At 38.5% G+C, this 26960-nt stretch overlaps 1 protein-coding gene across 5 annotated transcripts in view; it reads right to left on the bottom strand.

Moving 5' to 3' along the window:
* The window catches only part of Tp63 (tumor protein p63), a 211717-nt gene extending 192714 nt beyond the window's left edge, over positions 1-19003 (bottom strand). For all 5 annotated transcript variants that reach the window (XM_021209609.2, XM_021209608.2, XM_021209612.2 and 2 more), the window contains exon 1: positions 18415-19003. In XM_021209609.2, the coding sequence (XP_021065268.1) occupies positions 18415-18476 (62 nt within the window). In that variant the 5' untranslated portion in view covers positions 18477-19003. The remainder of the gene's footprint in view (positions 1-18414) is intronic.
* Positions 19004-26960: the final 7957 nt, after the last annotated feature.

The raw sequence follows: 26960 nt of genomic DNA, 5'->3' as shown, positions 1-26960 counted from the left end.
GAAGAAGAGGAGGAGGAGGAGGAGGAGGAGGAGGAGGAGGAGGAGGAGGAAGAGGAGTTAAGGAAAAGAAGAATAAGAAAATATCAACACTATACAACCAGAAAAATGATAGAAACTAATACATATTTTTGTAATAACCCTGAATATTAATTATCTCAAGATACCAACAAATAGATGTAGACCAGTAGATCAGATTAAAAAATAGAGTTCATTTATGTGTTTTTCTCTGAGAAACACACCACATCATCAAAGACAAACACAAGCTTAGAGTAAAAGAATACAAACTATCCCAAGCACATGAAACGAGGGGTTCAGCAGATGTCTTCTCCTAGAATCTGATGAACTTCATTTTGTGTCAAAATTAGTGGAGATAATTATTAAGGAAACAATACAGGAAGAACATATTTTAATTTTAAACATATAAACACTGAACATTAGTGCAGTTGCTTGCTAAAATAATCATGCCTAGATATAAAGGCACAGATTAATTCATCATAACAACATGGGCTGGCCTCAGTGCCCTGATTCCTAACCACTGCTAACAACAACAACAACAAATTTAATTAAAATCACAAGAAAAACAGGGACACATTTGAGTTAAATTATAACATAGATCAAATGGGCCTATCAGACACCTATAGGACATTTCATTCAAACACTCAAGAACATACTTACTTCTCTACAACTCATTTGACATTTTTGTAAAATAGATCATATAACCATGTACAGAATAAGCTTAACTATAGCAAAATTGAAATAATTTCTTGTGTTCTATATGATCACAGTTGAATAAAATTATAAATCAACAGCAAGAGAAAGTATATAACATATAGGATATTATGGGAACTCAACAAGATGCCACTTAGTAATGAAATGGTCAAAAAAAAAATAAAGAAATATAAATACAGACTCCTAGAGTTCAATGAAAATGAAAATGCAACAAAGCAAAACATGAAATACAATGAAAATAGAGCTGCAAGTGCTTATAGCCATAAACTCCTTTACTAAGAAACCTGAGCTATCTCAAAGAATAGCTACATACCCAAAGGCACGGGGAAAGCAAAAGCAAACCAAAACCCCAATTAGTAGACAGAAAGAGATAAGTAAGATCAGGACAAAAATCAATGAAACAGGAGCTGGAGAGATGACTCAGCAGTTGGTTAAGTGCACTGACTGCTCTCCCAGAGGTCCTGAGTTCAATTCCCAGCAACCACACGGTGGCTCAAAAACCATCTGAAATGGCATCCGATGATGCACTCTTCTAGTGGATGTCTGAAAGCAACTGCAGTGTACTCATATAAATAAAAAAATAAATATTTTTAAAAAAGAAACAAATAACAAATCAATATAAAGCATCAACAAAACAAAGAACTGTTTTGTTGTTGTTGCTGTTGCTGTTGTTGTTGTTTTGAAAAGACTTACAAGCCCTTAGCCAAACTCCCAGAAGGGGAAGTCTCAACCAAATTAGTGACAGAAGGGGAAACATTATAATCCATACCAGTGGAATTCAGAAAATCGTTAGTGCGTGCCTTAAAATCTTTGATTCCACTAAACTGGAAAATCTAAAAGAAATGGTTGAGTTTCTAGATGCATATCAAAATTAAACCAACATGAGATACACAACTTAAACAGATCTAAAACAAGCAACATGCTTGAAACAGTGATAATAGTAGTCTGGCAGTGAAAAAGGTCCAGGGCCAGATGCAATTATTGCTGAATTTTCCCAATCATGTAAAGAGGAAGAAACACCAATTCTTCTCAAACTATTCCATAAAAGAAAGACAATGGAACACTACTTAACTTTTTTAAAGCCTTGGTGTCAAAAGCAGATGAAGTCATACAAATGATGAAAAATACCAATTGATTTGTTTTTTGAATATAAATGTAAAAATGCTTAATGAAAGACTTTTAAACTGAACTCAAGAACAAATCAAAAAAGATAATTCTCCCAAGAAAACACTCTTCATTCCAAAGATGCCAGTGTAGTTCAACTTATGTAAATCAATAAAGGTAATCTGTCACATAACTGGCCTAAAAGACAGTAATTGCTTTACATCTCAGTAGATTTAGGAAAAGCTATTGATGAAACAGATATACTTCAGGGAAAGAACACTAACCTAAAGACTATACCACACAACTCTAACCAAAATTATAGTAAGTGGTGGAAAGCTCAAAATACTTTCACTAAAATCTGGAATAAGTCAGGGTGACTATTTCCTCTCCTTCTAATCTGTATGATCTTTGAAGTCTTAACTAAAGCAAGACACCCCTGAGAGAAAAATAAAAGGGATACAAATGAAAAAGAAAGGAGAGAAAGTATTTTTATTTGATATGATTTTATAAAAAGAAGAGATGCTCCCCAAAATAGAAAACGTGCGTATCCGATATACACTTGTGGTATAATGATTTAATACTAAAGCAGCATGGAAGTCTGCACACCAATAACAAGTATGTGAAGAAAGAAATCAGAAACAATCTCAGGCTTAATTCTCAACACCCCCCCCTCCCCAAATTACTCTAACCAAGAACATTAAAGAACTCTCCTGTTGTGGTCTGAATAGGTATGGATCTCATAGACACACAGTGTTTGAATCCTTGACCCATATGGAGTGGCACTATTGGGAGGTGTGGCGTTATTGCAGGACGTGTAGCCTTGTTAGAGGAAGGTGGTCACTGTGGAGGTGTGGCTTTGAGGTCTTACATGCTCAAGCTATTCCCAGGGTGAAACTAATCCAGTCTCTCTCTGTCTGCCTTCAGATCAGGATGAGGACCTCTCGGCTCTTCTAGTACTATTGTCTGCCTGCATGCTGTCATGCCTCCTGCCATGGTGATAATGGACTAAACCTCTGAAACTGTAAGCCATCTCCAATGAAATATTTCCTTTATAAGAGCTGCCTTAGGGCTGGAGAGATGGCTTAGTGGGTAAGAGCACTGACTGCTCTTCCAAAGGTCCCAAGTTCAAAGCCCAGCAACCACATGGTGGCTCACAACCATTGGTAATGGGATCTGATGCCCTCTTCTGGTGCATATGAAGACTGCTAAAGTGTACTTAGATACAATAATAAATAACTTAGATACAATAATAAATAAATCTTAAAAAAAAAAAAAAAAGAGTTGCCTTGGTCATGATGTATCTTCTCAGCAATAAAACCCTAAGATATCTACAATGAACACTTTAACACTAAAGACATTGAACAAAACTATAGAAGATGGAAGGACACCTCAAGCTGATTCACTGAAGTAATTAATATTGTATAAATGACTGTATTGCAAAATCTATAATCTGGAGATTCAATGCATTCCCCGTAAAATTTCAATTTTTAACAAAATGGAAAAAAGACTTAAAATTCATATGGACATTCAGAAGATCCCAGATATCTAAAGAAAATCTAAGCAAAGAGTGTGCTTGAGGTAGAACCATCATACCTGATTACTAATTATACTACTGAGCCATATAAACAAAGAAGCATGGAACTGGCACAAAACAGAGAACAGATCAATAGGACAAAACAAAGAATTTCAATAAGAATCCGTCCATCTCCACCTCCTATATTTGACAAAGATACTGTAACCTTTGTGCTGCTCTGGCAAAATATCTAGAAAAGCAACTTCAACAGAGAGGTTTCTTTGGACTTATGGTCTAGTTTGGCATGGCAGGAAGGAATGGAAGCATATGACATGGCTTATCACATTGTATCCAAGTCAAGAGAAGAAGGAGAAAGATGAATTCTAGTACTCAGTACCCCTTCTTCTTTTCCTTCAGTCCAAGAAATCTGCCCAGGCAACTGTATCACCCATGATTAGAATGGGTCTTCCCACCTCAGTTAACTTAATATGGAAAATCCTTCATAGACATTCCCAGAAGTTTATCTCCTAAGTGACTCTAGATTTTTGCCAAGTTGACAATCTAGATTAACTATCACAGATGCTAAAAATATACATCAGAGAGAAGATAGCATCTTTGGTAAATATACTGTAAAAAGTAGATATCTATTACTATAAGCATAAAACTACTGTCTTCCACCATGTATAAGACTCAACTCTGAATTCATCAAAAATGTGAATATAAAAATTTAACACTCAAAAGCTGTTAATGGAAAAAGAAGAGAAAATACTTGATTATATGGACATATGCAGGCACTTCGTAAATAGAGTTCTTGTTGCTAGAAAATGTTGGCGGAAATTGATAAATGGAATTTCATAAAATAAAAAGCTTCTCACAGAAAGTAGTTAATCTAGTGAACAGTTAATCTACAGGATATGAGAAAATCTTTGGTATCTATATATCTACCAGAAGATTAATATCTGGCACATTCAAAGAACTAAAATAACCAAATAACAAGAAATCAGACAATGCATCCAATGCAGACTAATGAAATAAACACATTGTGAAAGATGAAACACTAATGGACAATAATAACTCCATGACAAAATGTTCAACCTCATTGTCCATGAACAAAATTCAAATTAAAAAGAAATTGAAATTTCACTTCCATAATAACACCTGTGTTCAGTGTGCATGCAAAACTGTTAGAAAGGAATACAGTTTTGTCTCTAAAGGCTCATATTATAGCCCGACTGTATTTTAATCTCCAGTATAAGCTATAAGGCTCTCAAGTCTCAGGGCAACAGGTTCTCTTCCTGCAAGGCACACTGTCATTATTTTACTTGATAGAAATCTTGCCTAACTTTACCTCTAGATTTTACTCATCCATCACCTGGGGAAGAGTCCCAGCTTTGTCTTTTTCATTAAAGATGGAGACGTTTTTCAAGTTTGCTCACAACAGCTGGATCTTACAGTAATAGGAATGGAGCAGGTATAATATCTTTTGGAGCTGAAGAAGCAGTAGAACTGTGTGGGGCAGTGGGCTGCACACAAAAAGCCTGGTCTCCAGTGGAGTACAAGTCTTAAAACCCAGGAGATCTGATGGGTGGTGATTTCCACCAACATGGGATGGAAGGTGTTAAATCATGTCTCCTGGACCCCTGGCTCCTGTCGAAGTTACCACTCCCATATCCCCCGCAGGAGAGGTGTGTGGCTATCAGTCACTCAGACAATGTCCCAAGCTTCTGGCATTCTGACTAACTCCACCCCCACAGTTACCTGACTATAGCCAGGTATGCTCCTCCCCACAGTTACCTGGTAGCCCAGCCCACTGTAAAAGGGACTGCTTGGCCCCTCCTCACTCTCTCTAAGCTCTCTTTCTTATTCTCTAGCCCTCCTTCTCTCTCTCTCTCTCTCCCCCTCTCTCCTTGTGGCCATGGCCAGCCTCTCTCCCTCTTTCTACCTTTTTCTCTGTCCCCTCCCTTGCTACAATAAAGCTCTAAAACCACAGACTGTCTCTGCTCATCAAGGCCCGCCATGCTTGGATGAAGGGATAGGCTTTCCCCTAAGGAGCCACTTCTAAACTCCCACCAGAAGGCCTTCATGCTCTCCAGCCGCAGACTGGACCAAGGATTCTCATCCACATGGGAACCACACAGCGCCCCCATTCTGTTCTCAGCTCTTCTGAGGTGTCCAGCGGTGTCTGGGATGCCTGAGGCTAAGAACCTGGTACCTAGGTCAGCCACTTGTCCATCATCCGCAGAGGAGGACCCAACTCAGAAAAATGTGTTATAGAGGTTCTTTTTTTTTTTGCCATGAGCTTCAGTAAGCGAATGTGATTTGTGTGATTTGTGTAGATCCTGAAAACATGAAGTTGTTCTGAAATAAACCTCTTCTGATTGTTAGGCTCAGTTAAATTACTGTACTGGGGGGACACAGCATATTGATAAAGAGAAAATGAGGGAAGTGAAATTAATCTGATAGGGTTTACAGTATGGAGAACTCAGCAAATTTCAAAATCTGAAGTTAGCAGGTAGGATTTGGGAATTGACAGGGAGCAAAATTATTGCATTAAAAATCAATTAAAAGGGGGCCTCTGAAATAATAAGCCCCATGTTTCCAAACTGAGTAATTCCTGGCTTTGAAAATTGAAGCCCTGTGTGGGAGGTCTCTGTTATTTAGATGAAAACTTTTATTCTCTAGACAGAGATAATTTCCCTCAATTTTGGATCTGTGTTGTTATATTAAGTGAAAATTACTCCTTAAAATTTATGTCTTCTAGGGCTGGGGTCATGTCTTCTATCTTAGTGTTAGAGTGCTTACCAAACATGCATAAGGCCCTGGTTTCAATCCCTAGCACTATGCAAACAATTTTAAAAGTTCATCTCTTCTCAAAAGTTAGAAGAGTTATTAGATTTTAGGGTATCTGCCTTAAGTCTATGTAGACAAGTCATTCCTACTCAGTTTCTTTCCCTTTTCACAGCAGATTGCTCCAACTCTCTGGAACTACAATTTCCTCCTTTTGATGACCATCCTGAAGTACGTTTTAAGAACAGCTCTCCTGGTTCTTCATCTCCAAGAGATCTCATTTCTACACCATACCTTTTCCTCACAGTTCGAGCTGTTACCAGCAAACTGGGAAAAACACCTCTATCTTTAAGTAAACAGACAATTCACAGACCACATGAAGCTCGAGAAAAGGAAGACCAAAGTGTGGGTGCTTCCATCCTTTTTAGAAGGAGAACAAAATACTCACAGGAACAAATATGGAGATAAAGTGTAGATCAGAGACCGAAGGAAAGGCCATCCAGAGACTGTCCCACTTGGGGAATTCATCCCATATACAGTTACCAAATCCAGACACTATTGTGGATGCCAAGAAGTTCATGCTTAAAGGATCCAGATATGGCTGTCTCCTGAGAGGTCCTGCCAGAGCCTTACAAATTCAGAGATGGATGATCACAGCCAACAATTGGACTGAGCATGAGGTCCCCAACAGAGGAGTTAGAGAAAGGAACAAAGGAGTTGAAAGGGATTGCAACCCCAGAGAATGAGCAACAATATCAACCAACCAGTCCCCCAAAGAGCTCCCAGGGAGTAAGCCATCAACCAAGGAGTACACATGGCTCCAGCTGCATAAGTTGCAGAGGATGGCCTTGTCATGCATCAATGGGAGAGAAGTCCTTGGTCCTATGAAGGATCAAAAGATGCCCCAGTGTAGGGGAACTGAGGGTAGGGAGGTGGAAATGGGTGGGTGAGTGGAGAAACACCTTCATAGATGCAGGGGGAGGAAGGATGGGATAGGGGGTCTTGGGGGGGGGACCCAGAAAGGGGATAACACTTGAAATATAAATAAAGAAAATATCCAATAAAAAACAAACAAACCCAAAACAACCAAATTCCATCCATTTGCCTGCAAAACTCAGGATATCCTCATTCTTAGTAGCTGAGTAGTATTCCATTGTGTAAATGAACCACATTTAATGTATCCATTCTTCTTTCATGGGACATCTAGGTTGTTTCCAGATTCTGGCTATCACAAATAAGGCCGCTATGAACATAGTGGAACATCTGCCCCTGTGGCATGGTGGAGCATCTTTTGGGTATATTCCCAAGAGCGGTATAGCTGGGTTTTCAGGTAGATCTATTTCCAGTTTTCTGAGGAACCTCCAGATTGATTTCCAGAGTGGTTGTACCAGTTTGCAATCTCACCAGCAATGGGGGAGTGTTCCTCTTTCTCCACATCCTCTCCAACATGTGTTGTCACCTGAGGTTTTGATCTTAGCCATTCTGATTGGTGTAAGGTGGAATCTCCAGGTCATTTTAATTTGCATTTCTCTGATCACTAAGGACTTTGAACTTTTCTTTAGGTGCTTCTCAGCCATTCAAGATTCCTCAGTTGTGAATGTTTGACTTAGTTTTGTACCCCATATTTTGATTGGGTTGTTTGCTTTTTTGGTGATTAACTTCTTGAGTTCTTTATATATTTTGGATATTAGTCCTCTATTCGATGTGGGGTTAGTGAATATTTTTTCCTAATCTGTAGGTTGCCAATTTGTCTTATTGACTATGTCCTTTACCTTACAGAAGCTTTCCAGTTTCATGAAGTCCCAATTGATAAATTGTTGATCTTAGAGCATGTGCCATTGGAATTCTGTTTAGGAAAATTTCCCGTGTGCCAATGAGTTCAAGGCTCTTTCTTACATTCTCTTCTACTAGATTTAGTGTATCTGGTTTTATGTTGAGGTCTTTGATCCACTTGGACTTAAGCTTTGTACAAGGTAACAAATATGGGTCTATTTTCATTCTTCTACATACAGATAGCCAGTTAGAACAGCACCATTTATTGAAGATGCTTTCTTTTTTCCATTGTATATTTTTTGGCATCTTTGTAAAAGATCAACTGACCATAAGTGTGAGGCTTTATTTCTGGGTCTTCAATTCTATCACAACGGTCAACATGTTTGTCTCTGTACCAATACCATTCAGTTTTTAGCACTATTGCTCTGTAGTAAAGCATGAGGTCAGGGATGATGATTCCCCCAGCTGTTCTTTTATTGTTAAGAAGAATTGATTTCGCTATTCTCGTTTTTTTGCCTTTCCAGAGGAATCTGAGAATTACTCTTTCCATGCCTTTGAAGAATTGTGTTGGGATTTTGATAGGGATTGTATTGAATCTATAGATTGTCTTTGGTAGGATGGCCAGCCTTACTATGTTAATTCTGCCAATCCATGAGAATAAAAGATCTCTCCATTTTCTGAGATCTCCTTCGATTTCTTTCTTGATAGACTTGAAGGTATTGTCATACAGGTCTTTCACTTGTTTAGTTAGAGTTACTCCAAGATATTTTATATTATTTGTGGCTATTGTTTAGGGAATTGTTTCCCTAATTTCTTTCTCAGTCTGTTTATCTTTTGTATAAAGGAAGGCTACTGATTTATTTGAAATAATTTTATATCTGGCCACTTTGCTGACATTGTTTATCAGCTGGAGAAGTTCTTTGGTAGAATTTTTGGGGTCACTTATGTATACTATCATATCATCTGCAAATAGTGATACCTTTATTTCTTCTTTACCAATTTGTGTCCCCTTGATCTCTTTTTGTTGTCTGTCCTGAATGAGGTAACTCAGACCCAAAAGGACATGCATGGTATGTACTCACTAATAAGTGGATATTAGCAAAAAAAAAAAAAAAAAGTACAGAATATCCAAAATACAGTCCACTGAACTCAAAAGCTGAACAAGCCAAAGTGCCAAAGCAAGGACACCTCAGTCCCACTTGGGAGAGAGAAGAATGCAATCACAAGTGGGTAGTGAGGGAAGGACCGGGAGGGAAAGTGGAAGGAGTGGGTGAGAGAGTGGGTGGCACAGAGGGAAACCTGATCTGGTATTTGGTGAGGGAAAGGGACTGAAGTCCTGAGGGCCAGCAGAAAGTATGTAAACAGGCAACCTCAGGAACAGGAGGTTGGGGGACCCACCCCCCAATGCATCAGAGACCTGGGAGGTGAGAGACTCCCAGGACTCAAAGGGAGGGACCTTAGATAAAATGCCAGCAGTGAGAGGGAATTTATAGAGCCCACCTCCAGCAGGATGACAGGACATCAAGTGAGGGATGAGGTTTCCATCCCACAGTCCCATCTCTGACCCATAATTGTTCCTGTCTGAAAAAATTTACAGGGATGGAAATGGAGAGGAACCTGAGGAAAAGAAGGTCCAGCAACAGACCCAAAGTGGGATCCAGCTCAAGGGAAGGTCCCAAGGCCTAACACTATTACTGAGTTTATGGAGCGCTCACATAAAGGGACCTAGCATGGCTGCCCTCTGAAAGACTCAAAAAGCAGTTGAAAGAATCAGATGCAGATATTTGCACCCAACCAACAGACAGAAGCAGCTGACCCCTGTTGTTGAATTAGGGAAGGCTGAAAGAAGCTGAGAAGGGAGATCCTGTAGGAGGATCAGCAGTCTCAATTAATCTGGCCGCCTGAGATCTCTCAAACACTGGACCACCAAACAGGCAGCATATACCAGCTGACATGAGGCCCCCAACACACATAGAGTAGAGGACATCCAGGTCTGTGTTCATTCAGAGATGATGCACCTAACCCTCAAGAGACTGGAGATCCCAGGGAGTTTAGAGGTCAGGTGAGGTGAGGGGTGGGGTCATCCTCATGGAGATGGGGTGGGGTGAGGTGGGGAGGACGTGTGGGATGTAGAGCAGATAGAGAGTGGGTGGGAGGACAGGGAATGGGATATGGAGTGTAAAAAATAAATTTTTTTAAATTAAAAAAAACTAAAAAAAAAAAAAGAAATGGGCGCAGTTTTATATTTGCAAATTAAAGCTTAAACTGATTACAATTATTCTGACATTTAAAGCTTTTTAAAGTACATTTGTATCACCAAGCTTTAAAAAACAAAAACAAAAACAAACAAACAAACAAAAAACCCATTAGTTTAAGCAAAGGTCATAAAGGAGAAATGAGGGCAAATAGAAAAGGTTTTAGTCTATTCTTTTGAAGAGTTTACAGTAAAATATATGTGAATATAGATGTGAGACCTCATCGACCAAATAGTAGGACCAGTAGTACACTCAGCAACAGAGAAGCACAGGAGGTTTTCACTGTGTGAGGCTGAGTGTCAGTCACTGTATGTCTATACCCACTGACGACAAGTCATTCATTCATATCCTCAGGTAATGAGAAATCACAACAGAACCCACAAAAGCCTCTCCAGGATACAAAAGAAAAGCACACACAACCACAAAGATTCATCCATTTAGATTCTTCAGTCAAGGTGCTAGTTCATTCTTGATTTTTACTAGCTGTCTTGTATTGCTAACCATTTAGTTGGGAAAAAAAAAAAAAAGAAACCCTATAAAATAATGCATTTTCACTCATTGTCTGAAGAAAAACAAGTTATAAAAAGAACCATGCCTCTTATTGATTTCATATTAAGAGATGGGCACAATGTTCTAGAAAGCAGGACCTCTCTCTGAGAACTTATTTGTATCCATTAACTTATAATTAAGAAGTAAATGACACTATTCAGTTTGGTCAGGAAAACATAAGTACCTGTGAACTAGGATGAGGTTGGAAGAAAGAAAAGCCAAGGTTTGTTTTAAAGTAAAAGATGCTACATTTGCTATTTTAAAAGATGGTCCAAAACTTGATCATATCAATGAAGCTCCAGGCTAATTAAAAGCAATCAACAAACTGGAGGTGTAGCATACTATGTAATATTAAAAGCTAATGTCTGTATCACACTGTTCCTTCATGATAAATTTGTATTGGTCTATCATTTATTGCACCTCACGCTATTAAACATCTAATAAAAAGCTTATGTTAAAAAAAAAACCTCCTCTGGGTAAATAGGTGGCTAATTAAATTATCACACTTGTTTCTCTTCCCTGTTTCTTGACTCAAAAGGCTTTCTCAGACTTACTATTTTTATGCCACTAATTTTGCCTTCAATTATAAGAGATGCCACGAGTTAATGGAATTTGAGAATGGAAGTTTGCCACTGAACCAGCCAAATTACGTTTGCTCATTTGCAACAAAAATAACAAAAGGTAATGGAGATTTGAAAGTGGCAGGAAAATGTGAGTCCTCAGATTCTTTTTTCTCAGTCTTAGTGACTTCAATCTCATCCAGAAAGTCAAATTTATAATTAGAAGGAGAGATAAGTGAGATTGGAGAAGGTAAATAACACCAATAAACATTAGAATGAAGTCATAATTATTTTCTCCCATGTAAACTATTCCCCCAATTCTTATGGCTTAAGGTAAAAAAAAAATTAATAACTGTCATTTCCAAAACCTTGACTAACCAATAAGCACACATCACTTGTGTCCGTTTCTCATCTTCTTTTGAATGGAACAAAGTGACTTTCAGAAGCTGGGGAAATGCGTAATTACCCAGGCAGGAGCTGGTGGCCTTTGATCATAATTACAGTGCTTTATCCATCCATCACTGTTGCTGGAGGACTAGTCCTTGTGAAGTCTTTAAAGGAGCTGGAAGCCCTGTCGGGACAAATTTGAGCTTCAAACCAGTTAATCAGAAATGTTGCTTTCTTGTCCTGCATCAGAGATTGCAACTGCCACTTTAATCTTACACTGCATTTTTTGCCTTTCAAATAAAGTGAGACCATGACGTCTGGCTCTGGGAAGATTCATCCCAGGCTCTATGTTTCTTTGTGGGTCTCAGGTTCGTCCCCTTAGGTAGTGCGGTGCAAACAAGAGAAATATCTGAAGCACTTGATAAAAATAACCAATTTCGCATTCCTTTAATGCATGCTCAATTTCTCTATCTCAAATCTAAAATGCGTGAGGAGCCTCAGAGCACAGGAAGGACTAGAGCTGTTTCTTCAAGTGTGACCTGATAACTATGCAAGTCAAATCATTTTGGCTTAGTAAACAATTTCAAGACTCCAGCCAAACCTAAGCACCACAGCCACCAAGCATGGGTGGGACACTTCTCTCCATACTTGGGAAAATCAGAAGTAAACATATACATCCCCGTATTTCCTGAATCTACAATTTGGGCCTCAGAGTATTAGTGGTACTGTGAAAAAGTCAAGTCTGACTTCACATAAAACAAGTTGGAAAATATTAACAAACACTGTTAAGAAAAATCACTACTCCAATTTGCTCCTTCTTAAAGATGGCTGCTTCCTATTCTGCCCTTTGACAGCCATTCAGCTGCCCTTAAACACATGTGATTCTGTTGTTATTCTTGTATTGTTTCCACACAGGTCATCCTACTTGAAGGACCCTGAAGTCTGGTAATGTGTCTCATTTATCTTCTGCCTCCCTGACTCTGCAGCAAAAAACACTGACATAAAGAGACTACATTAGTCAAATAAGCTAAAGCCACACATAGTTTCTTTATCTATGGTTTGAGGATAAATATCCAGCAGTTGGCAGATTCATTTCTTCTAGCTGTTGTAGCAAGTTACTCCAAACTTAGCAATGGAAAGCAACACAGATTTTCTGTTATAGTTGGTGGGTCAGAAGCCTTACATATTGGCTAAAATCCAAGGTCTTGGCAAGGCTCAGTTCCCATTGGGAAAAAATTTGTTTCCCTATTTTTCCAGCCTTCAGAAGCTGCCTTGTCTCTCTTGCCTTATGACTCTTTTCCACTTTCAAAGCCATCAATTAGCTATGTTATGTTGTCTTTTTCATATTATATCACTTTGAGTCTTCTACCTTTAAAGACTCTTATGATTCCACTGTATGCACATAGGTAATCCAAATTAGTCTATCTTTCAAAGTTGGCTAATTGGAATCCCTAATTAGTAGCTGTCTTATTCCCTTTGGACATATAATACAGTCTACTCATATATTCTAGAGATTAGGGTGTAGCTTCTTATAGAGGCTATCATCCTGCCACCTTCCAAGTAGATCAGATACGCTGAGAGGCCAGTCAACTGTAAGATCTTATATGAATCTAATAATACGACCTTGTGATTGGTAGATATGGTTTTGATCTGGAGCTTTAAATTTGAACAAAAGATTTTTACATTTTCATCTTGTCTTTGCTAGTGTTTTGTTGGGGACAGGCAACTCGGCCCCTCTAAGGTCCGTGTACTCAATTCTAAAGTGTAAATGTTCAGAGGGATGAGACAATGTTAAGACCTGTAATGATCCATGTTCTTAATTTACACTTTATAAGGAGGAAAATGACATGTAAAGTATAATGTCCTTGAATGTTACTATACGTTGAATTGTGTCCATGGTGAGGACACACGTGTCTATGGGACGGGAACACTCTATCACTACACACAAGCTAGCCCAAGGGAGCCACGCGAGAAGGAGGTGCTTTTAGAGTTGAACTGGCTTACGCTTAGTTTAGAGTCCTTGGTAACTGTAGATTGAAGGTCACAGTCTTAACTCCCAGAAGTTGTAGTACAGACAGTTTAAGAATTTCATATAATAAGATGATCTTAAAGATGGAGCTATAAATCAGTTCTGTCACACGTGGTATATGCACACTTGGCTGATAAATTTCCCTGTCCCCAGAACATTCAAATGTGCCAGAAAAAGCAACACAGGGAATTATAATAGCATGGTGGTAAGAACCTGTTGTACTTCTTCATGACTACACATGATGTATATATTAGGCTATATAGATAAATTATAAGTTGATATTCTTTCAACTGAAGTGTGTCTATTTGTTCCTGTCCTAGGTCTCACTTTGTATCAGCACTGAACTTGACAATATAAGCAAACTGTAACATGCTTAACTTCTTACAGACTGCCAGCAAGATAAAGCTAATCGTTAGAGAAGCCCAAGTCTGATTTCCCCATCAAAAGATACAGACATATTTGTTATCCAACACTAAAAATTATATTATGTATCATTTATTTAGGCAGTCTTCCTAAGAGCACACAAAGAGTTTTTTAATCTTTGTTTTTAATTCTAACTGTAATTAGAAGTAATGGCTCTGTTGTGACTCCCTGGAATTAGCAGTGACTACAAGTACTCATTACATGAAACATTAAAGAAGAAGACGACAGCAGTTGCTTCAAAAAACGTGAGCCTGTGGGAAGCTCTTCTTATAAGGCCTGCATGCTTTAGTGGGAAGCTCAACAAGAAGTTCATCAGAGATAGCATAGCCTAATTCCACTCTCTGTTTTCTGATTCTCTTCCTGATGATCTCATTGTTTGACGTTAATATAAATGCCGAGGGCAGAGGAAGTGTCAGTGCCGTCCTTGGAAGCCAGTTTGCCTGGTCACAGAGTAAGAAGGGTGCCCGTGTGGGAAGAGGCCAAATGGCGATGCCTGTGCGAGACACACAAAGGAAGGGTCTTCCTCTGTTCGTGTTCTGTCACCACCCTACCACTTAGGATCTATTGTAAAGCAGAGTTAATAAAGTTGACCTTTAAGCAGAAACAAACAAACAAACAAATGAAAGACAAATTTATATGAGAAACACTCTTATGATGTTTTAGCATCAGCCTTTGAATAGAGGCTAAGAGAAGGAGTACAAATATTGTATAAATGGATCATATTGTAATGATGTCTACTTTTTACCTCAATTATCACAATATTTCAAAATGTAATCTTTATTTATTTATTTTAGCTTTCATAGACTTGTATTTTGAAAAGATATTTCAAAAGAAACGAATGCGTCACAGGGTGGAGTCAAAGTGTGTTTCACAAGCTTGATGCTAATTCTAAGAGAAAGTAATGTAAAGGACACAATTTATACCACAGACAGCAACTTCGAGTCTAGATATTGGCTTTTACACTTGTTTTGAGTAGTCATCTGGCTAAAAATAGCAAATAGACTTTCTGTGCGTAGGTTTTGTTTATTAGGAAATTAATCCACTGACTTATTTGCTGATTTTTGCACCATTTGTTCTTGCTCTAGTATCTTTTTAAAAATTGGGTCGAGAATGAAATGACAGATTTTGTACTTTTAGCCACGTTTTCTTGTTTTTAGTAATCGCCAATATCTCCAAATGCAAATATAATAAGTTCCGTGGATGTAAGTGCCTTCCTTCCTTCCTGCCTTCCTTCCTTTCTTTCTTTCTTTCTTTCTTTCTTTCTTTCTTTCTTTCTTTCTTTCTTTCTTTCTTTCTTTCTTTCTTTTTTCAGAAGAGATTTTGCAAAGACTGAAGTAAATTAGAATTGATTCAGAACACAACCAAATCCTTAATATGTTCTGGTGGAAAGAAAAAACAAAAAACAAAAAACAAACAAACAAAAAAATCGAGAAATCGTTAGTAGATTATAGTACTATAAAATGTATATTTAAACAGTTCTTTTTTTGTCTGGTATTCATACTCTTCAATTAGCCATAGAAGCATGCTGATGGCTCTATTCTATATATATATATAAAAAAATCATGAATTACCATAGCATGGAGTTAGAAGTATCAGCCTATCCTATCCTTAATACAACAATAACATCCGAAGTCTTCTTTGAGCTTCTCTCAAAGACAAGGTCAGGAAAGACAAGTGTAAGTATGTAGATGACTATGATTATGGAATGATTAAATTTGGTCTTTCTTAAAATAGATTTTTGTAAACTGAGAACTACCAGCGTTGTCTGCTGAGAAAAATCAACTCCCAGTATTCACCCATTGGACAGCAAAGAGAACAGTGCTGGATTCCTGCATTGATATACCACTTTTTTTCTTCTTATTGAAGAAACATATTCATGCAATATATTTTGATTATGTTTTCCCCTCTTCTAATTTCTCTCTCCCCAGTAATATTTCACGTCCTTATTTATTCACTAAGAAGAAATAATAGTAACCTGTGGGAAGTTAATCCATATAAAAGTTAAAATGCCTAAGGGCTCATTGAATATCAAATATGTAAATTTGATAATCAGATGTCAACAATGAACACAATGGATAGTTTTTCTTTTCAGACATGATCTCTCTAACTCGCCCAGAATTTGCAATCCTCCTGCCTCAGCCCCTTGAGCACTGGGAATACAAGCATGAGCCACCACACCCTCATTCTCACGAACTTTTGTATGCCTGTACTAACCAAGGAGGGTTAGTATCCGTACTTCCTTCCTTCTATGCTGTTTTATGGTTACATTTTTTATTATAAATGAGGAGACATTTTAGGCTAAAGAAAATATATATTTTTTTTATCAATCTTCCAAGACCATGTTAAACCAGTCTCACAGCTCTGCACTTATTCTTGTGCCTTCTCCCAAGTTGGGAAGGCTACTGAAATAAAGACACTATAAAATTTAAAATCATGTAAAACGACTTGGATTGTTTTGGATCTGTCAGTGTGTGGAGAACTTAGGTTCCATCTATCCATGTGCTGACATGTGCTGACAGGTCATCGAGGCTACATGAAATGAAATCTTTTTCCATATAGATGTGTGTGTGTGTGTGTGTGTGTGTGCGCGCGCGCGCTCGTGCACGCACACGCGCGCGTGTGTCATCCACCACCAGAAATGCCTGCAAAAGGATGTGTATAGGAGGGGAGGGGCTCACTAGTCTGTAAGCTAGGAATCTGTAATGCTGCTGTGAATCCAGGACAGTCTTCAGGAAAGGCCCAGGAGGGGAACATGGCAAAGGCTGCTGCTGAGTCTCAGCTGAGTTCTTAGAAATGTTGATTCTGAAGCTGGTGAATGGAATGAGTGATTTTCCTGATTGCAGGAAGGTCTTTGAGACCACAATATTTGGGCATCCTGCTTTGCTGTCATTCCTGTCCCCAGCTCCAACTAAATTTCATGTTTAGGCCATCTAAGAAGATAGATTCTGGGTCCATTTGTTTTTCCTAAGACGGACGCTTGTAGAGAAAACAAGGGAAGGGCAAGTCAAGAGGCCATTTACATTTCACATTTCAACCTGGGAGATATTAACCATCTGGCTGGGTCTCTTGCCTTTGAGTTTGTAGTCTGTCTTCTCTTTCTGTATTCCCCATTTCATGGATCTTTCCTCATCTGTTTTTCCCACCAGAAACCTCACAGGAAGAGAAAGAGTCAGGCCAACAAGAGAGTGAATTATACTGATGAAAATAAATAGCCTTTCACAATCCTAGGCAATGCTATGGTAACCTAGTCCTGCCCAGCGCCAGGACTCAGATTCTAGTGTGAGCCTCCAGCAGGCACAGGTGGCAAGTGTCACTTTAACCCCTTTCTAACCATGCCGTTTTCACAAGTCTTGCAAATTCCAACTTCAAATCTCATGCCGTTAAATTAACAACATCACAGTGCTCTGTACGGTGTGAATGTCTCCCATAACTTTACATGGGAAACGCTCTTCAGATTTCATTTACCAGTTTAAAAATAGCAAACTCTAATTTGAAACAGTCTCTTCCCCCGACAGAGGCACACTATTGTGAACTCTTGCTAATATTCCTTCTCAGTGCAAGGTAAATATTTTTCTACAAACACAAACAAAATTCAGTCTCATCACAGGTTTTAAAAGTCATATTTGTCAAAAGATGATGTTTGTTTTGAAACAAATCAAAAAGAAAATATTCTTTAGAGCTAAAATGACAAGCCACAACCTGCTTCACATAACAATGGCTATCTAGTTTTAAGACAAAAATCAAAATTTCCAAAGATTTTTTTTTTGATTTGAAAGTTGCCCAATAGATTATTATAACCCTGCCCAATGAAACTTCTTTTTCTTGGGTGGGTGGGGACTAAGCATGGCAAGTGATACACTTTAATATTTTTTAACATTTTAAAATGGTGTGACAATTTTTAAGTAATCTTTTAATTAATTTTCTGATAATCTCACCCCCCTCCTCCAGCCTCCAACATCTCCCTGACCCTCCCACATCTTCTACCTGTGCTACATGCTTCTCTCTCTCTCTCTCTCTCTCTCTCTCTCTCTCTCTCTCTCTCTCTCTCTCCTTATTGAGTCTAGTAGTCTGACAAATTTCAAAAGTGGATGTCATCAAACTTTGTCACTTAGTAACTCAAGAAATAAAGTATAAGATAACTGTAGAAAAGATATCTACAGACCACTTCAAGTGCATACAAAGTCCAAAGTAGTATCATTATGTTCTCTAAACAAGGAGGGCTTCTTTAGTACACAGCAGAAACACTCGGAATACACAGGCACACCAGTTCAGTTTTGACAGACGCCAGGTCAGATTTAAACTCACCGCTGGATGTAAGGGTCAGGGCAGTACTGTAGGGTGGCACACCGTGAAGTTTCAAAATTCATTTCCTTCAACTCTCTTTGATACCAACAGATGGGGAGCAATTCTATAAAATATACATATACACCTGAGGATATATAGATATGTAGCCAGGAGGCTGAAAGCAATAGGGTCAAATGCCATCAGACATAGAAGTTTAGACACTTCCCCCCTTTACACAGATTTGCAAAGAGGCGGGGCGTTTCTTTCTTTCAGCCAATGAGAGTCTTCAAGAGACCAGAGCATCATAAACCACCGATTCTTACCAGCTGGGCATCCTCTGTAAAGCTGCTCTTCCTCTCTGCCACAGTTTTAGAGCCCTTGACGTAGAGTGGCCAAGCTTGTTGGCAATTTGTAGGCATCTCTGAACTCCTGATCTTGCTCGTGATTGGGTGCTGGTATGAATGGCATCAGAGGTTAATCACAGAAGCCAGGACCTGTCACTGAGCTAATAAATGTTCTACTTGCTCCAACTGAATAACATCTCCTTGTATCTGTATTCTGACTTGATTTGAGAGCTCCTGTCAGTGCTGCTGTGGCTAGAATGTTCTGCAGAGCCGCTTAGGAGACTTTGTTTTTTTTTCTCGGCTTCTCCCCGCCCCACCCCCACCCCCTTCAGCCTCCCTTTCAGCCAACCGCCTGTTGTGGTCACAATCTCAAATAGCAAAGACAGGGAAATTCCTTGATTATATTTAACCTAGAACTCACTCTTCATTTCAATGAGAGAGAGAGAAAGAGAGAGAGAGAGAGAGAGAGAGAGAGAGAGAGAGAGAGAATCATGTCTATGTATTTAGAAATAGTTTCTGTCTCAAATAAAAGAAAATAGCCCATAGTGATTTTTTTAACCATATAGATATAAATAATAGGATCTTTATGTGATTAAAAAAATAGGAGTTAATACTTTCTTTTACAATGTTTCCTAATTGTTTTATTGTTTGCATATTTATTTAGAATTATTTCAGATGGCCTGTCAATGGGGAAAAATAATGTTTATTTTAAACTCTTATCATTCTGTCTCATTCTCTTATGCCTCACTTTTAACTGCTTTTAGTCTCCTTTTACCTGCTTTACTATAAAATCTGACACTCTTTATAATGTAAAGAATTATATATTATCAGGCAAAATCTCCATGATAATGAATTTGTTTCCTTTCTGAATGTAGGCTGTAAACCAATCCTGGTTCTGTGGATTTAGAAACTGAATGAAATATGATTCAGAAGCTAAATAAGAATAGAGTCCAAGAGGGAACTAGAGCTGTGTGCCCAAGTGTCACTGACATGGTACGGACATATCTTCATTCATTCTGCAGTCATAGACACCTGCAAACTAGTGACATCAGAAAATGTCAAAGCTGTGAGACAAGCTGAAGAGAAATCTGACATTTTCCTGTAAGAAATTCTGGTTCAAAATGTGTTCATAAAGATGTTTTATTTGTTGTTCCAGCCAGGGAGAAGCTATTTAAAACTTGACATTCTCTTCCTTAACTCAGACTGAGTATGTCTAACATCTGTGAATTGTGAAACTCACACACATGCCGGCCTGAGCCCCAGCCAAATCTGACAGCTTGCTCTAAAAAAAAAAAAAAAGTTAAACTTGAGCAAAGATCATTTCACTAATTAATTATAGATTTGCTCATTGGAATGAAGTGTTTGGCTTTCTTCCTCTGAGCACATACAGATGACCTCATTGCAAAGTTCTTAAATTGAGAATAATCAATTTCCTATGGCCATGGCCTTGGAGTTTCATCACACAGGACCTGTCTACTCTTAGTTGTGAGATGAATCTCTGAAGGCAGAGAAAGGGTGATCTCCTAGCCAAAGGCAGCTTAAGCTGTCCCCCAAAACACAAGAATGGGGTATAGAGTTAGTACCAAAGCACATGTTTAGTGTGGAAAAGGCTCTGCATTCAGTCCTCAGTTGTGAAAAATTAAAAAAAGACTAGGACTAGGATTTCAAGTAGAGAGTGTCTTAAATTTTAATAAACCTGAGAGTCACTTGAAATTCTTGTCCATGAAAAATCTGGTTGGTTATTTCCAGGGTGGGGTTTGAGATTACATTTCTAACCCTGGGATGACTAGGCCAGGATGGGTGGCCCAAGTACCAGATCTGAAGTGGTAAGATCTGAGCTCACTTTTCGCCTTGTATTTATAATTAAGCGCTTGCTAAAAAGAAGAAAGAACTTGTCAAAGTATTTTATATCATGGTTCAAAGTCATAGACTTCCACATAATCAGTTTTCAAGTACTCTTCATGCATATTTTCATTTACAAGTCTTAGAACTTAATTTAAAAGGTGCAAGTTTAAAATAATTTGTTGAAAATGCTGTCTTTAAAATACCCATTGAATGAATTACAAAGACAAAGTTTGGAGCTGAGACGAAAGGATGGACCACCCAAAGACTGCCCCACCCGGGGATCCATCCCATAATCAGCCACCAAGCAGAGACATTATGGCATATGCCAGCAAGATTTTGCTGAAAGGAACCTCATACAGCTGTCTCTTGTGAGGCTAGGCCAGTGCCTGGCAAATTCAGAAGTGGATGGTCACAGTCATCTATTGGATAGAACAAAGGGTCTGCAATCCTATAGGTGGAACAACAATATGAACTAACCAGTATCCACAGAGCTTGTGTCTCTAGATGCCTATGTAGCAGATGATGGTCTAGTTGGCCATCATTGGGAAGAGAGGCTCCTTGGTCTTGCAAACTTTATATGCCCTAGTACAGGGGAACGCCAGGGCCAAGAAGTGGGAATGGGGAGCAGGGTGGGGGGAGGGTATAAGGGACATTTGGAATAGCATTTGAAATGTAAATGAAGAAAATATCTAATAAGAAATTAAAAAATTAATTTTGAGCATATGCCATTATATCAACAGTTGTTATAGAAAATACTATATTATATATATACATTTACATATATACATACACACATATATATATGTATATATATATACACATATATGTATATATATATATATATATATATAGTACAGAAGGCAGATTATTAGGTGGCAATGGATTAATTATGAATGATATTGGTTCCCACTACTTAGTTAATAATCAGAGTTAACTTGACTTAAAGGAAAAAAGCAACCTCCTCAGGATCACAAACACATTATAGCATATGAGCATCCATGACCTGGGAAAATGAGTGGCAAATAATCTGCATTCTACCACTCTTAGCTACTCAAGTTACTCCCCAGATGTCTACATTATTCTTTTGAGATACTAGTTGGAAATTTTTCTGAGCGTTTTAAGTCTCTTGGTCAGAAAGTATGGTAGAATCTCTTACATGGACATACGGGAGAAGGTAATGGCCTTTCCAACCTATAAGTCTGAAAGATGCGTGTGAACATACTTGCTTTGTATGAAGCAGGAAGTAAGACTTCAGAGAAACAATAATGTTTAGTATGTAGAGCTCTCTTGGCATAATGTCCCAGGAAGAAATATGCCTTCCTTCTCCACTTTGAGCAGTCAACATGCTCAGCCTGACTAAAATACTTTGCATAGAAATTCTCTCTGAAATCTGTGACATGTACCACACAACTGCTATTATTTATGCACTTTCTGGCCTAGGCTACAAACTTTTATTTTCCTGCTTTGGATAGGAAAAGAAGTCTACCATTTGAGGAGAGGAACAGTAAGTGTAGGGTGATGGAAAACAGATGTTTCTATGAACAGTTTATGACCTGTGTGTCATTACAGTTTGTGATTGTGGTCACGATTTATCAGAGAAGCGGAGTTCAGGGCAACTGGACCTTAGACTCCATCTTGTCTAGCTCAATATGGCGTATACCACTCTCAATTATGCAATCCAACATGGAACCTTCTATAATATAAGGTAGTAAATTACCAAATATCACACCCTAAAAAGGAACAGTTGAATTTAACATTCTTCAGCACCAAACTCATTTTGACCACAGTCTCTAATCATAGAGGATGAAACTAAAGTTTGCCTTGGAAGAGGGTCTTACTATCAGTATACATCAATTCTGGTTCTACTTTTATTCTACCTAGATGTCAGACTGTAATAACTATAAGAAATATGGAGCACAGGGTGCTGACATCTAGGTAGAGTAAAGGTAGAACCAGAATTCATGTGTACTGGTATTGAGGGAGTGATAATTTCCTGAAGAAGCATATACATTGCAGACTTAGCTGTGGTCTCTTGATCTGACCTTGAGCCTCTTGCAGGCCCTGCAATTCATCACATGGAAACATTTATAGCTAAACTAACGACTAGAGTCTATTCAGAAAGGAAAAAAAAAGGGGGGGGGTTCAGGCGTTTGTCCCAATGAATGGGGGAGTTTTGATTCAGGAGCATGTAAGGAAACACAGAAGCCAGTTAGACAGGGAAAAGGTTGGCAGGTTCCCTAACAGACAAACCTGATACCCTCGAAGTCACACCCAGTGTCCAAAAGCAATGTGGGTGGGCTTCTCTTCCAGACATACCCGAACAGCTGTGTGGGGGACGGGCTTCACTCCCACCAGTCCTTTGCTCAAAGTCCACGTGAGTAGGAGATAAATAAGGAAACACAGGAAGTCCTTATTTGGAACTGCCCAGATTTGTTTTTCCGGAAGCATCTGTTAGATCCAAAACAAGATGTGCCTTTCCTCTACACAATTCTCTGTGTTTTCTAAAGGAAGCAATCTCTTACATAATCGCACTTCAACCATAGAAACCACAAAATGCACATCCATAAAATATCTACTCTGCGTCCATTCCAAGTTGCCTGTTTTGCCAATTATGCCTGTATAGTGACAGAAAATCCTGATTCATGCATTTCCCTGTTTAGTCACTTTCTCACTGGGAACAGGTCCTTCAGCTGCTTTGCGACACGGTTATTTGGAAAGATGGCAGGCAAGTGGCTTAGTTTAGTTTTTGGTGGATTATTTTCTCCTGAGTAAATTCAGTTACTTGGTTTTGACAGAAACGGTATGAAAACGGGGCTCAATACATCACATTGATCGTGAATTACATGGTTTTTAAGATCCCTCCAGTGAATTTACTCCAAATTTAAAGCTCTGAGAAGCAAATCATTTTAAAACTTTTACAGTAACTTCCAAGACATCAGGAAATTCCTCTATTGGTTGTTTATAATGTCATATATTTCTATGTGGTATATACTTGTAAAATATTTGAATTCTCATTGTTTTACATTGTTGTCCCTTTCTACTTTGCTTCCACATCATCCCCTGTCTCTCCCACCTCATGGTCCTGAGAAAGGCCAGTGGATGGATTTTGAAGACTCACACAACAGCAATTTGAGGAAGGTGAATTTTAGATTGGGGTCAAAAAGACCCATTCAAGTGGTTTTCAGTTTTGCTTGTGATATTTAAAGTACTGCAGTTCATTCTGGAGTAATGAATGAGTGCTGAACAAGGTCCTCCTGTGTGGAGTCACTGTAGGCTCAGGCTGATGTTCATTTTAGGAATTGGCAGGGAAATATCTGTAGGCTACTTTATCAGTAGTACAAAATGGTACAGGAAAATCAGTGACTTCAATATTTACTTAAAACTAAAATTGTTTTCTATTATCATATATATGTATAAATATTTACATATATAGCCAATACACATAATGTATATTCAGTATATATAAGTATGTATAATATAAATAAACAATTATGCATATACCATACATGATATAGTAGCTTTGAGAAGAATATGTAGAGTAGAGATTATCTTAATTTTGGGTTACATAGGCACACAAACCTGTGAGGAGTCACAAACATTAGGGTTGTCTGTTGAATTTCCAATTGACACAATAGAAGGAAAGCCTATGAAAGCTTAACTTCAGGAGTTCAAGACTCTATGGCTATCAATTTCTGAAAAGTCTATTTAGATATTTGGCCCATGTGTATATCTAGCTGTTTAGCATCACTGCCTTACAAAATGGAGCTTATAAAATACTTAGAGATTGCAAAAATACTTTTATAGTGCTACCAGAATCTGGGGAGGAGGGGTGGGTTGGAAGTGGTTGATTAACACGTATTGGGTTTCAGTTTTGCAAGATGAAAATCTTGAGATCAGTTACATGATACTGTGTCTATATTTAGCTCGACTGAACTGTACATGGAAAACAATTAAGGGAGTAAACAGTCTATATAATGCTGTATATTGTATTTGAAAAATTAAAAATATGCATAGGTAAGTGCTTAAATCAATAGTCCACATAAGCGTCATAGGTAAGAAACATAAGAGAAAAATCAGAGAGTATTTCTTCTGAAATATTCAACTTGAATGTCTGTATGTGTCTTGAATTTGTGATCTACTAAATGGGTTTTTACAAGATTTTTGTATCAAAGTAATATATTAGGCTTTTGTTATGTATAACATGTGCTAGGCTAGGCAAAATCTGACTGCAGGATATGGGGATGTCTCAGTCCGGTTGTAAATTGTTTGCTTAGCAGTTATGAAGTCCTGAGTTTGGTCTTCAGAACCCAGGTAAAATATTGAGCATGAATGTAGACATTTGTAACCCCAATACTAAGGAGCTGGGGACAAGATGATCTGTAGGGCTCATTGGCAGCCAGCCTAGTTTACTGGGTGAGCTCCAGGCCAAAAATCCATTCTAAAAAGGGGGTGGGGAGTGGACAGCACCTGAGAAGTGCCACCTGAGCCTCCACACACATGTGCACACACGTATACACACATACACAAGTGCACATACACAGAATCTGTTGAAAAGACTTTGAAAGTAATCATTCCTATGTAAGGAGCTTAACTTCTAGTTTCTGAGTCTAACATGTTTATCAGTTTGCTCACTGTATATCACTAACCATGGATGATGTCATGATATGACATGAATTTTAGTGGGGTTCTTATGTGATTCCCTCAGACTGGGTGCTCATCTATTTAACAGCCAGTTCATACCACCAGGATAAATATTTCGTGAAGGTCTCCTTTATGTGTGCATCAGTGTGCTGGAAGCTGCTAATAGCAGCCAGATCACTAAGAGCCAACCCTCGTCTCTACGTGCTTCCCAGAGCACTTGAGAATGACTTTCTTTCCCTTTATATAGCTTAAGCTCTGTAGTCACAGGAATGTAATGTAATATCTTTATAAGTTGGTGTCTTCTGTGGCCCATTTACATATAAGTAAACTATCCGCATGTTGTAGTGCTCCTGTCTTTATCACTGTACATGTGTTATATCTCCCTTGCAATGTATTTTCTAATAAATGTTCATGAAAGAAAAAGGAAAATTGAAAAGGGCCAGAGAAATGGCTCAGTAAAGTGATTAAGATCACTTGGGTGTTCTTCCAGAAGATTCCAGTCCTAGCATCATATGATAGCTCACAATTGTCTGTAACTCCAGTTCTAAGGGATCCAGTGCCCACATACAGACATACATGTAGGTAAAATAGGAATGCACATAAATTAAAAATCAGTAAGTCATTAAAAGTGAGTGACTAAAAAGGAACAGCTATGACACAGCCCTCTGAGTGAAGGAATGGCCAATTTGCCTGCTGGGAAGTTAGTCTGGGGCACACGGTGCCTGATTGGTACTTATGAGGTAAGAAGATGTTTGCTAGCATCCATGAAGCTCAGGTGTTGGTAGGAAGAGAATGCAGAATTGTTCATTGTCTTTGCGAGACCAAGAGACCACTGGAGCAGGTCCTCACTCCAGATAGACATTCATTTTTACCTGTTGCTTCAGTATTGTTTTTGGGTAGAATCATAAAGGCTATTATTTCTGCCCAGAAGAAAGATTGGTATGAGCTAAGATCTGAGTACTACAAAGACTATGGCAATATTATGTCTCTAGTACACGGAGTCCTGTAAAACAGTATGTATCTATAGAGACAACTGTCAAAATGACAAGTCTTGAACAGAACCCCAACAACTGAGGTTCTAAGATAAAAAATTGATAAATAGGACCTCTTGAAACTAGAAAACTTCTAGAAGGCAAAGGACATAGTCATTAGGACCAAACAGCAACCTACAGATTGGAAAAAGATCTTTACTAGCCCTGTATCTGATAGAGGGCTAGTATCCAAAATATATAAAGAACTCAAGAAGTTAGACTCCAGCAAACCAAATGACCCAATTATAAAATGGGATACAGAGATAAACAGAGAATTCTCAACAGCGGAATCTCAAACATGCTTAGTCATCAGGGAAATGTAAATCAAAACAACCCAGAGATTCCACCTTACACCAATCAGAATGGCTAAGATAAAAACCTCAAGTGACAGCACATGCTGGAGAGGATGCAGAGAAAGAAGAAAACTTCTCCTTTGCTGGTGGGATTGAAAACTGCTAAAATCACTCTGGAAATCAATCTGGTGGTTCCTCACAAAATTGGAAATAGTTCTACCAAGACCTTGCCATACCGCTCCCAACAATACCTCTTCTGGGCATATACCCAGAAGATCTTCCAACTGGTAATAAGGACACATGCTCCACTATGTTCATCGCAGCCTTATTTATAATAGCCAGAAGCTGGAAAGAACCCAGATGTCCCTCAATAGAGGAATGGATACAGAAACTGTGGTACATTTACACAATGG

Source organism: Mus pahari, chromosome 12, assembly GCF_900095145.1.
Source record: "Mus pahari chromosome 12, PAHARI_EIJ_v1.1, whole genome shotgun sequence".
Taxonomy (NCBI): Eukaryota; Metazoa; Chordata; class Mammalia; order Rodentia; family Muridae; genus Mus; species Mus pahari.
The sequence above is the reverse complement of the archived record's forward strand: the minus strand, read 5'-3'. Positions and strand labels throughout refer to the sequence as shown.